This window comes from Vanellus vanellus, assembly GCF_965231255.1.
Source record: "Vanellus vanellus genome assembly, chromosome: 11".
NCBI classification, from domain to species: domain Eukaryota; kingdom Metazoa; phylum Chordata; class Aves; order Charadriiformes; family Charadriidae; genus Vanellus; species Vanellus vanellus.
In genome coordinates this window covers 21,280,881-21,293,051 of record NC_138916.1, presented here as the reverse complement: position 1 = coordinate 21,293,051, position 12,171 = coordinate 21,280,881, and the positions used below count along the sequence as shown (strand labels likewise).

The following is a 12,171-nucleotide window of genomic DNA, read 5'->3' as shown; positions in this document are numbered from 1 at the left end:
AAAGCAAACTCCCCCTGACAAAAGGGAACAGCCCGTGAATAAAGCTCCCTGCTAGGAGAAAGAAAGGGATACGTCTCCTGGTGTGGGTTTACCTTAACCGAAGCAAACTTCGTGCTCCCATGAGGACACAGGTGGTGGCTCAGCTCTGTCCCTGGACACCTCCAGTATCACAGTCACTTTTCTTTCTGCTCCTTACTGCCAGGAGCTCAGGAGCAGGCTGTCCATTTTCAGCCAGACTTGACAGAGATGTCCCAGAGGGAGTTTTTCTCTTGCAGGCTCAGGAGAATTCAGGCTGCTGGAAGCAAAAGCCTCATAAGTGCCTCTGCTGAGGGCTGCCTCATCCGTATTAGACACTGGAGACTCCACAGAGAATCATCTAGGTTGGAAAAGGCCATAAGGAGGCCAGCCGTAAGGAGCGCGTCCAACACGAAGCAGCACAGCCTTAAACACCCTCTATCCAGGGAAGAGGCTTTAACCAAACCTCTAACTCACTGTGAAAACCCGATCTGTAGGAAACCCACTTCTGGCACCTACGGAACTGCTTGTATTTATTTGGTTGACTGTTTTAAACACCGAACGAGCTTTTCTTGCTCCCTACCTGTCGTTAAGCTGTCTCTGGCTTCTTTGTGGGAGCATTTGCACAGGTAACAGCAGCACCTACCAGGTCGGTGCCCGACCAGCCTGGCCAAACTCTGCGGCGTCAGGGCCGGTGCATCCCGCCGCAGGGGAGGAAATCCGCGCTGCCCACAGACCGCGGGCAGGCGAGGAGCTGCAGGGAGAGCGGGGAAGGCGTCCGGGCGTCCCGGGTAGGAGAGCATCACCCGTGAGGTTGGGGCTGCCCGCTTAGGACCAGGAGAGGACGGGTTTGGAGAAGGGTGGCTGGAGAGAAGGATGAAGGCTGAGTAATGGCCAAGTTAACCCTTCGCATGCTGGCATTTTCCAGGCGGCGAGCCAAATGACTGCTCAGGAAGATGTATATAACACATGTCTGCAGTCTCCAAAGGGTTATTAACTGTGCAATAATGGCCATGAAACTTGGCTTCCTCGACGTACATTTAAAATTGCAAAAAAATAAAAGGTGCGTTTCGGAGGGGGAGAAGGCTTGTTTCCTAGGAACTGCGGGGCCAAATCCACTCTCTGTGATGGTGAAAGGAGAAGAAACACCCCCCACCTCCCCCTGGGCTGGGGGCAGAGGCGAAACGCAATCACCACGACAGGACCGCAGCCCCCTCCTGCCACACGCGTTACCCTTACCAGTAACAATGTCGAGGCATTTCTGAAAAGCCCGTGGTGCTAAATTAACAAAGAAAGTCTGTGTCTTACTGGAGCTTCGGGATTTGGATTCAATAAAAGCGCTGCTGCTCCGAAGACAGTTTCCTCCTGTGTTGTGTGGGTACCCCTGCGGGGGCTCGTCCCTGGCTCCAGCCCTCGCCAACACCAAAACCTGCCAGTGATGTTGCCCCTGTTGCGGGGTGTTACAGCCTCTCGGGCCCCTGCCCAGATGCTCTGCAACTCTCCGGTGCTCAGCAGGGACCAGTCCTACCCCAGTGCCGTCTGTGCCGGCCACCCCAGCCACCGAGCGAGCCCTTCCCTGCGGTACGTTACAGGCGTCTCTGTAGTAGTGCCCCTCTTCCCCCACACTATTAAATTTATTCTTTCTCTGCCTTGCTATTATTATTTTGGCAAAGGGCTTTGGAAGGTGGGAGAAAGGATCTACTAAAAAGTTAAGCAAATCCAAGCGCTCTCGTCAAACTGTTTTGAGGGAAGAGACGAGGCACCACCTTCGGTCCCTCAGCAAATGAAGACGGCCGGTGGTCTGGGCTTAAACACGGCTGTTCAGGGCTCAGGCCAGATTTGGCAGCTCACAAATCAGATTGCCTCTTGGTTCTCAAGAGTGGAGGATTGCCACGGGTGGAAGAGCCTTGGGGGGGGCTGCTGTGCCAGCCGGGGCCCCGGCCTCAGCCGGAGGCACTGGGGTTGTCGGTTCACAACAGGTCGGGAGAGAAAGTCAGGCTCTGAGGTTTTGTTTTAGCCGTGTTTCGTTACACCATTGACCTACAGCAAGGCAGTCCCAAACTGAGGTTTTGTCTCACTTGAATGAGTTCTGCCAGTCCTTTTGCTTCGGTGACTTCTTGTTAGAGAGCAGATCGAGCCTTGAAAGAGACGGGAAAACAGAGAGCTATTAAATCTCACCTGATCTCATGTTAAGAAGGTGAATTTGAGCCACAGGTCTTGGCTTCGCTCCGATTTTGTCTGCTGGGAGCTGGTCGCAGGTCCTCAGTTTCGCTCTTGCTGCTGACTGCTGCCGGTACGGTGCTGCAGAGGCCCTGCGCAGGACAGGTCCCGTCGCGGCGCTCCGGCAGCCCGCCGTGTGCCGCAGGGCGTCCCTCCACGCCCGGGAGGAGCGCAGCCGCAGGGTGAAGGGCTGGAGGCAGTGCCAGGTATTCCGGCTCTCAAACAACCTCTCTACCGGCCACAGGAGCAGATCGTGAAGAAAACACGGTTCTTGTTGCCTGTCCAATGCCTCAAAGAGAGAAAACAGTGTTAACCCGCTCATCTCCCTTAGCAGTCCTTTTCCCAGATTCAAACGGCCCTTTCCTCAGCTCTACCCCAGCTGTGCCCTTGCAGGGATGAGCATCCAAATCTAATCCCCTTCGCTTGCGACTCAGAGCCGTTACCGCTGTCAGTACAACTCCGGACAATCCCTGCGTAAGTGCTGCACAGAGATCTGCCAGAGTCATTCGCACTCTTTTATGGGTCTTCCTTTGAATTCTTCTACAATTTCAGTAACAAACTTGCAGATTTTTTTTGCAGAAATTTAAACTCCAGGACGCTGCTCTGCTGGGCCACGGCAGTTTAAAGCTGCGAATACGTTGGGCCTTTACTGCTTTCTACAACTTGGCCACGCCAGGAGCGCAGGAGCCGATCCAAAGCCCACCGAATGCAGCGGAAATCTTTCTGCTCTTGGAAATCACCTTACTGCTTTCAACAGCCCCTGGCCCATGCTGGCTCCTCCTGACCCCTGGGCAGCTGAGGACACGCAGGACGTGCGGGGACCAGAAAGGAGCTCTTATGGCTGCAGGATCTCAAGTGACGATGGTTTGCACCTGGGTGGGGATGTGTCTTTCCCGCACAGAGTGGCTAGGGAAAGGGACCTTCCTCCTCTTCTTCCTCTCCCAAACTGCCCTCTTAACTAGCTTGAACGACCTGTCCTCCCTGCTTTAAATTAGCATCCCCCTCTTGTCCACCGCTGTAAAAAACAATTTTTAGATCTCCTGAGCTTATGCACTTGTTTCTTGTTTTCAGCCATGTGACGAATGCTTCCAGGAGCACATTAAGATCATTGACTGGAATCTTTGTGCGCTCCTGTATTGCCAACCACATTTTTTCCTGGTTGTTTGAGCCCTGGGGTCAGTACATCAGACGGGATGGAAAAGCCTGCAGGACATGAAGGAATGGGTGAGTTTTTCAAGTGAGCTTCTGTAGCTGTGTCTAAACCCTTTTGGTAATGACGAAAAGGATATGCAGAAAAATAATGACAAAGCGGATACGCAGAAAAATGACGACGCAAAGGATATGCAGAAAACATGGCCACCAGCTGGCGGCTTTTTGCCAGCCCTCCCATGCCTCTCGCTGGGGTCCATGGGCACCCACCCAGTGGCAGGTCTGACCACCCCCACAATGCCCACCGCAGGGGGGGCACACACCGGCCCCGGGGGGGGGGGGTCCTGCCCGGCGGCGGGGCAGGAGAGGGCGCCCCCTGCCGGCCGCCCCCACCCACGTGCGCCCTTCCCCGCCCAGCCCACCCCTCCGCCCAGCGCCTTCAGCTGGCAGCCAATAGGGGAGGGAAGGGCGGGGCCCGGCGAGCGGCCGCGCCAATGGGCGCGCGGGGCCGCGGGGAGGGGGCGTGGCCGGGCGCCCACCACGCCGGGGCTGTCGGCGGCGCCGATTACTTTTTCCGAGGGCGGGGAGGGCGCACCTCGGCCCGCGCTGCCGCCGCCGCCGCCGCTCTGGGCCGGGCCCCGCCGCTGCCGTAAAATGTTTGACGGCTGCCTCCTGCCTCTCGTGTTTCCCTGCCTGCTGCTTTGGGGACTGGACGCCGGCACAGGTAGCGCTTCCCTTCCCCCGGCTCCCCGCCGCCGGCGTCCCCCCTTTCCCCCGGGCGGCGCTGACAGGGTCCGGGGGGCGCCGGCCCCGGGGGGGCGGGGGCGTGCGGCGGGTCCCCTGCGTGGCCGCGGTCCCGGTCTGCAGGATGCATTGCTCCGGGCTTTTGTATTTTCTTTTCCTGTCCTCTCTCTGCTGCTGCTGCTGCTGCTGTAACGTTTCATGTGGAAAGCTGCTGACTGTCCTTGGCTGCGGCTTCGGCTTGCTCTGCTTTTCCCCTTCTCCCTGCAGAATTTTATTGGGGTTGGTGAAATGCGATGCTTGTGTCTGAGCTGTATATTATTTTTTTTTTTTTAATGATACGAGTAGCTTTAGCATTTGCTTTATGCCTCTTTTCCCTGCGCGTTTTTGTCTCTAATATATATGTGTGTGTGTATATATACACATGGAGAGAGAGAGAGAAATAAATCCCTCTCCTCCGCTGGCTCCATTGTCTGTGCAGCCTGTTCACAATTTCCAGCGCATGAGGCTCCGCGCTGAAATCCGAGTGCAGGGCTGTCCTCGCCCCGCCAGGACGGGGCGTCCCCGCCGCGGGGGGGGACGACGGGGACAGGGGGACGGGCCGGCGGGACCGGGACCCCCCGGCCGCCCCGTCGGGCCGCGGGACCGTCCCGCTGGGGGGGTGCGAGCTGCTGAGCCTCTCTCCTTCTCGCCTGCAGCTGGCGGAGCGGAGCTGGAAGTGGTGATCCCGGAGCGAGTGGCGCTGGAGAAGATCCACCTGCTGCCGCCCGCCCTGCGAGGGGATCGCGGCGGCCCCCGGCGCCGGCGGGCGCTGCCGCGGCAGCGGGCGCCGGCGGAGGCCCTCCTGCTCCGCCTGCCCGCCGCCGGCGCCGAGCTCTACCTGCACCTCCGCCGCGACCTGCGCTTCCTCGCCCGGGGCTTCGTGGTGGAGCAGCGGCGCGGGGAGTCGCGGCGGGCGCCCGGTCCCCGACGGCCGCCGGCGGAGCGGCTCTGCTTCTACACGGGACACGTCCTGAACCGCACCGACTCCTTCGCCTCCCTCAGCACCTGCGCCGGGCTGGTACTGCCACCCCGACGCGCCTCCCTTCACCGCGGGCCTCCCCCACCCCCCCCGGGGCTGCGACCGGCCCCTCCGCCCCCCCCGCCGGGGTTGTCCCCGTCGGCCCCGCAGCTGCCCGACCCGCTCCCAGCCCGGGGGCGGCCCTGGGGCCGTGCCCGCGCCTCACCTCAGCGCAGTGTACCCACCTCAGCGCGCTGGTCCCGCTGCCCGTCCCGTCCCCTCACCTCCCCGCGCCCTGGCGAGTGTCCCCGCTGTCCTCCGTGAGGATTTTCCAGTCAGCCCCGGCTCCCTGCGCTGGCGGCTGCCCCCAGCCACCCTGTCCCGCCTCACCTCAGCGCAGTGCACCTTCTGCCCGCTGCCCATCCCAGCCCCTCGCCTCCCTGCGCCCTGGCGAGCGTCGCCATCGACCCACTGTGGGTTTGCTCTCTGCCCCGGCTCCCCACCATGGAGCTCCCCCAGCTTCAGCTGTGCCTCAGCCATGCTCCACTGTGGATGGGCAGCGGGGCCTGAGGATGCTGTAGAGCAGCGTTCTGGCTGATGGACCTTCCTCTTGTCACTGTACCCCTGCCGTCTGGCTGGTGGCTGGGTCCCCATGTGGGGAATTTGGTTACCTGGCCTCAGCAGTGCTGCCTGGGACAGTGGGCTCCTCAGCTCCTCAACCGGCCTTTCTGCCCAGCTCATGCGATCAGTGTTGGTGCGTGAGGGTGTTTGGTGGGAGCTGCGGCGTAGGGACAGCCGGTACTCCAGCACAGTCAGAGGTACCATCCTGCTCGGAGATGCTTTTCCCACCTCAGGGGTCAGGATGTCTCCGCCTGAGGTTGTCATGTTTTCAGGTGGATCTGCAGGGCCTGGGCTCTCCTCTGGGCCTCCTGATAAGACGAGGTGATCTTGTGTGGGACAGCCTTTCTGTTTCTAGTGAAGTGAAGACTTAGATGCTTGAGACAATGGCTAGTTTGTAATTATTGTTGATAACTTGAAAGTACTTCAGAAAGCCACCAGGGTGTTAAGCATAGATTCCCAGTACATAGTCCTGGGATATACGCTTGACTTCTCGGTACAGGCCTGTTGATGGAGATTTTGTCTTAACTTTGCAGTAAGAAGCACTTGGTGTGCTCTGCGCTTGGGGCTTGGGCCTTCATTCCTGAACCATTTGAGGGCGCTGTGCCTCAGGCTTGGGGGGGAAAAAAATAATTTAAAAAGTGGCTCTGAGATGCTGAGTGTTTGAGTGGCACTGTAAATTGAGCTGTACACCACCGAGGGCTTTCTCAGAGTTTAAAACTGATATCTCTAGTTCAAGCTTTAAATCACTAACAGCTCTGCGCTTTTGTCACTAGGCACGTTTTGTTAATCCCCTTCATGAAGTGCTGGGCTTCCAAAGCTACCTACTCCAGCAGAGCTGAAAAGCACAAACAGGCAGAGAAGGAACCTTTTTAAAAGAGGAATGCAGTTGTAGGCACAATATTAACTGCCTGAGATCAGGGAATGGAGGAGGGGGAGCGGAAAAGATTGGCGATATTCCCAGTAGAAAAGTTGGAAAAGAAACAAGACTAGTTAGTCTTTGTTCATTACTCTGCAAATATGAGCTGCAATATTGCAATATCTGTTTGTATCACGTGAATTCTGAGCCACGACTAAATTGACATAACTGAGCTAGATAAACTTGGGATCAATAAGTGCCAAAGTTGTCAAAGCTGATCATTTGTGCCACCTCTTGGGGACCAAAGCCAATACTGCCACATGCGTACGTGGCAGTGTCGGTAAAGCTCTGCTGGCCTTTGCCTGTAGATCTGGTCCTGGGAATGCTGAGGGTGGTGCGGGCAGATGTGTTGAGACATCTGTGTTGAGGTTCTGCACGTTGGGGTGCTCCTTTCCTGTTAGAGGAGTCTGTTCATTTATTCTTCATTCAGATAATCGCCAGAAGTGGGAAAAGGGCTAAAAGCAGGCGTATGATACATATGAGTGCGTTAAGTTTTATAACACCCTTGTGAACTAAAAACTAGAAAACAAAAAGCTGAAGTGTCTTTAGGATGAACCTAAACTTAAGGTGAACCTCATTAACTTTTGGAATGGTTTCATTAAATTGATCCACATCAGCATGTAGCTAGACCTTCTTATTCTAGCTAAATGGACCTTTTGGCTTCACAAGTCTATTCTTAAATGTGAAATGTATCGGATTTTAGCCTCCTTTCAGTGATTACGCAGCCTTTTGCAGTGGCCATGCTAAATCAGCATACCTGTAGTGAAAGCTATGCACTTTAGTGGTAAGATGTTTTCTGGGATCAGCAGAATTAAGAGTTTGCCTCAAATTATCTAGGAAGTCTTGAGTCTGCCATGAACGGAACTGAGATCGGGTGATTCTAGAGCCCAAATTTTTTGCCATCTAGTCTGGCAATTTAAAACACCAAGGCCATCACTACAGCTGATTTTGAATTTTCCCATTGCTTCTTTAATCCCTGTTTGCAGCAGGAAGAATAAGTCTTTGCCCTTATCAGCAGCACTGCTTCACAGGTGGGGACAGGGACAAAGCCTGCATGCTGGGCTTGAGTAAAGACCTTGGTAGTGGAGAAACCTCGCAGCCTGTTTATCCTGGCATTTGTCTTCTGAGCAGTGCTAGCTCTGCAGGGGGAGATTTCCTGAAAACTCCCATGTGGGAGTGCTGGTTGGACTCAAACTGGATGATCAGGACATCTCATTCTCAAAAGCTGGTTGCTGAGAAGTAGAGTAGGTGATTTTACTGTATCCTGATTTCCAGTTGGCTTGGACTTTGCTGTAATCGTATTCCTCAACTATGCCATAAATCACACAAAAGGTGATATAAAATGATCAGGGCAAGCGGAGTTCTAATAAAAACAGAATCCCTGACACAATGGCATGAAAACTGAGCTACAACCAGACTGAGCAACCGCTTCCTCGTAATGATATCAGGTTCCCAAGGTGGCATCTAAAGGTTGTGTTTTGTTTTTTAAACTCCGCTTGCAGATGCTGCTGTTAAGCAGTATGTGAGCTGTTGTAGTTTCTTGCTGCAGCTTGCGATTGCATCAAGAAGGGTGGCCGTACTTTTGTAGCTATGTCAGGCCATAGCAAGTTTAGGACTGGTGCACCTAAGGTCTCATCTGCACAGTTAAAGTACCGCATGTGAGGATACAAAGGCATGTAGTGATAGGACGTGGGGGAATGGCTTTAAACTGGAAGAGGGGAGATTTAGATTAAATGTCAGGAAGGAATTTTTCATTCTGAGGGTGGTAAGGCACTGGAACAGGTTATCCAGAGAAGTTTTTGATGCCCCATTCCTGGAGGTGTTCAAGGCCAGGTTGGATGGGGCTTTGAGCAATTTTGGAGGTGTCCCTGCCCATGGCAGGGGGGGTTGTAATGAGATAATCTTTAAGGTCCCTTCCAACCTAAACTATTCTATGATTCTATGATACTCCAACCCTCCTGTTCCTTTTGACAGCCTGGGAATTGCAGCGAGACAAGAGGTATTCCATTCCTGAATAGCACTACTGCCTTCAACTTGGTGGGACTGTGTCCCACCTGGGGCATGCAGTTGTGTAAATACTTGGATTCTGGCCTCACCATGGGTCTAACTGTCCTTTCCTGGTGCTGGGGAGACACAAGCAGGAGCAAAGTTCTGCAACTGGTCTGACCAACACCAGAAGACAGTAGGCAGTAGAGGAAGTTGCCTCTTTTTTGGAAAGTTCCACTTTTGTAAGGCCACAGTGTGTATTACCTGGAGTTGAGTTGTGTAGTGGACTAAGGTCTCTGCTTTGAAGTCTGAAATCGGTTTCTAGATGACATATTATGAGGTCTTCCTCCAGCAAGGAAATTCCAGTTTGCTTAATATATCTCAGAACTACTCATCCATTTCTTTCCAGTGCAATTTGACAGGTTTTGACTGTTGCTCTCTGCGTGCTGCCCTAACCCTCGCCAGCAAAGTTTGGCAGAGCAGTGCTACCTTCTGTAGAGCTTTTTTGATTGAAGCCTGGAGAGCACAGCAGGGGAGGCCCTTTCAGCACCATATATTTGTGCTGTGATTGCAACAAAGCTTCCTCTGAGTCCTAGCTGGGCTTATCTGTCCTACTGGCCCAGGATAAGAGAGATAGGCAGGGTTCTGTGCCTTTCGGGGAGACTTCTTCCCCAGTTGTGATGTGGGATTCCCAAAGACTTTCTTTGTGTCCCGGTTTGGGGTAAAACGGAACCAATTTTCTGTTCAGTAATTTTACTTCACGGCTAAGCCTCTTCTAACTAATTGAACTCTCTGAGATTAACTGCATATTGTGCAGACACTGTTTGTTCTCAGAGTGATAAGACCCATGTTTATAGTTGATGCCCAGGAATGGCATGCAGAGAGGCTCCTGCTTATACTCATTGCTGTAACAACCAAGGTGAGGTAACTTTTATTTGCCTCGTTGGACGGTTGGAAGCAGAAAAGCATAGATGGGTCGCATCTCTGGGGAGGAGTGGACAGGACAGGTGACCCAAAACTGACCAACAAGGTATTCCATCCCATCTGCCTCATGCACCATATCTGGACGACTTTTAAATGCATCCAAGGATGGCGATTGAACCACTTCCCTGGGCAGCCTGTTCCAGTCTTTGATATCCCTTTCAGTGTAGAAGTTTTTTCCTAATGTCTAACCTAAACCTCCCCTGGCACAACTTCACACCATTTCCTCTTGTCCTATAGGTTTTAATTTGTGAGAAGACACCAATGCCCACCTCTCTACACCCTCCTTTCAGGTAGCTGTAGGGAGCGATAAGGTCTCCCCTCAGCCTCCTTTTCTTCAGACTAAACAACCCCAATTCCCTCAGCCGCTCCTCATAAGACTTATTCTCAAGACCCTTCACCAGCTTCGTTGCCCTTCTCTGGACCCTCTCCAGCACCTCAATGTCCTTATACTGCAGCGCCCAAAACTGGACACAGTACTCAAGGTGTGGCCGCATCAGTGCTGATTACAGTGGGACAATCGCTCCTCTGGCCCAGCTGGCCACACTATTCCTGATGCAGACCAGGATGCCATTGGCCTTCTTGGCCACCTGGGCACACTGCTGGCTCATGTTAAATTTTTATCTTTTTTTTTTTTTTTCGTGGTAGGTTCACTTTCACATGCTGAAGCGCTGGATTGCTCTGCAGTCCGCTGGACTGCAACATCAGTACCGTGCAACTGGTGTGGGCTTTTTGTATTTCTTGTAGCTGTTTCAAAAATTTAGGTACAGTTTTAAGAGGGTCATGGGTTCATGTTCAAATGAGCATTAGGTTTTAACTTAGAAATGAGCTTGAAAACTCGTGTGTGTTCAGGAACCTTAGCTGAAAGCTGAAAATCACTGGGGTGCATTTAGAGGCAGAGGTTTAACTCTAAGTAACTTCTCTTTCTCATTTTGAAATCTGGAATCTCTGACTTTGGGTTTCAGGACTGCTCTTTGACCTGTCTCTAGTTAGAGTGGATTGTCCGTCTCAAGTGAGACAAGAGAAGAGGTTATGGCTCCCTCCCATTCAGGCTCATTCATTTAACTTTTTCACGCCACATTTTCATCTCCTTTGAATTCAGTGAGACTTGTGCAGACTGGATCAGTGGTAGTGAATGATGCGCATTGCAAAGGCTCATGGAATGAGAACAGTGACATTCTCATAGGATGGAATAGAATAATTGAAGCTACACTGTAAGAAATACATGCTGGAAGTTGGGAAGCCTTAAACATTTTGCAGTATTGTCTCATACAATCTACACAGAGAAGAAAAGGGCTTCTTTTCTTCCAAGTTTCATGGATGTTTACCTTTGTTAAACCTCATGCAGCTCCTGGTGGACAAATCTCCCAGCTCGTTAAAATATTTCTGAATGGTGGCTCTTCATTCTGGTGCGTCCCCTTCACTTGGTACCATCCACAGACTTTGTGGGGGTGTAGATGTGGACAAGCTTCAGCAAGGAGGGGCAAAGAGAGACGATAGAGCATCCATCTGGACTTTGTGTCAGCTGTGTGTTTCCTTTTCTCAGGAAGGTTGGGCAGAGATACTGTAAGTCTGCTGGAGGTGATGAGGGGAAAAAGCTGATTATTATTAAGTTGTGACTGTGCATTTGGGCACTAAACAAGCTTAAATGCCAGAACTGTGTTTCCCAGCTAGCTGCAGTACCTGGGAAATTGTGCCCCTGCTATTGCCCACATTGCTGTTCACCAGTGATGTTGTGGGACCAGGTACAAACTGTTTGGATGCATAGCTTCTTCTAGGGTCTTCCACTGGTGGGTGTAAGTACCTATGCAGGATGTCTCAGTGTGGTTTTGGGTTTAATATGCCAGTCAGGGCAAAGGGAACTGAGTAGTTTGAGCAGGTCTGGAGCTCGGTGAGCTCAATCCGTGTGCGGTGGTAGCGAGTGTTTTCTGTGTGCGGCGGGGTGGTGCTGCCCTTCAGGTGACTGCAAGAGCCTCTGCCGACACGGGAAGCAGGGCAGTGCAGGCACGCTAGGATTATAGGATGATACGATTTCCCCTGAGGAAACCTTCAGCTCTGCAGAATTCTCTTGTCTGGGAGAGGAGCGGTCTGGCATTCATCCAGAGCTGGTCCACGAGCTGAAAAGTTAAACCTCTTAAAATTACTGTGCTGGGTTTCTCTGTGCTGGGATTGTCTTTCCCCTTCCACAGTGGCCAAAAGGGAGAGCACGTTGCGGTCTCCTCCTTTCGCGGGCTGGGGCAGGCTGGGACGGAGGTGCAGGCAGGTATTCCTGGGTATGGTCTGCTCTCATAACTGAGCGTAAACCTGAAATGACACTGAAGCAAGACCTAAATTAAAGCTCTTGTTTTAAATTTGCTTGAACTGTGCTTGTAAATAATAACTAACTCGAAGCTGAAGCATGGTTAATAAGGACAGGACTAAAAGCCACGTGAAGTTTATTAAACTGTTGGGTTTTGTTCTTCACTTTAAATAGTAACTGCCTTTTAACTTTGAGGAAATGGTTAAACTAAGATTTACAGTGTAACGGTTGAGAAATTGAGAA

General features: G+C 52.7%; 1 protein-coding gene across 1 annotated transcript in view; it reads left to right on the top strand.

Annotated features, from left to right (window-relative positions):
* Positions 1–4,038: 4,038 nt before the first annotated feature.
* Positions 4,039–12,171, top strand: part of ADAMTS17 (ADAM metallopeptidase with thrombospondin type 1 motif 17) — a gene marked incomplete at its 5' end in the record, with an annotated part of 193,977 nt that continues 185,844 nt past the window's right edge. Inside the window, 2 exons of the mRNA XM_082488798.1 lie at positions 4,039–4,108; positions 4,824–5,185. Of these exons, the coding sequence (XP_082344924.1) occupies positions 4,039–4,108; positions 4,824–5,185 (432 nt within the window). The remainder of the gene's footprint in view (positions 4,109–4,823; positions 5,186–12,171) is intronic.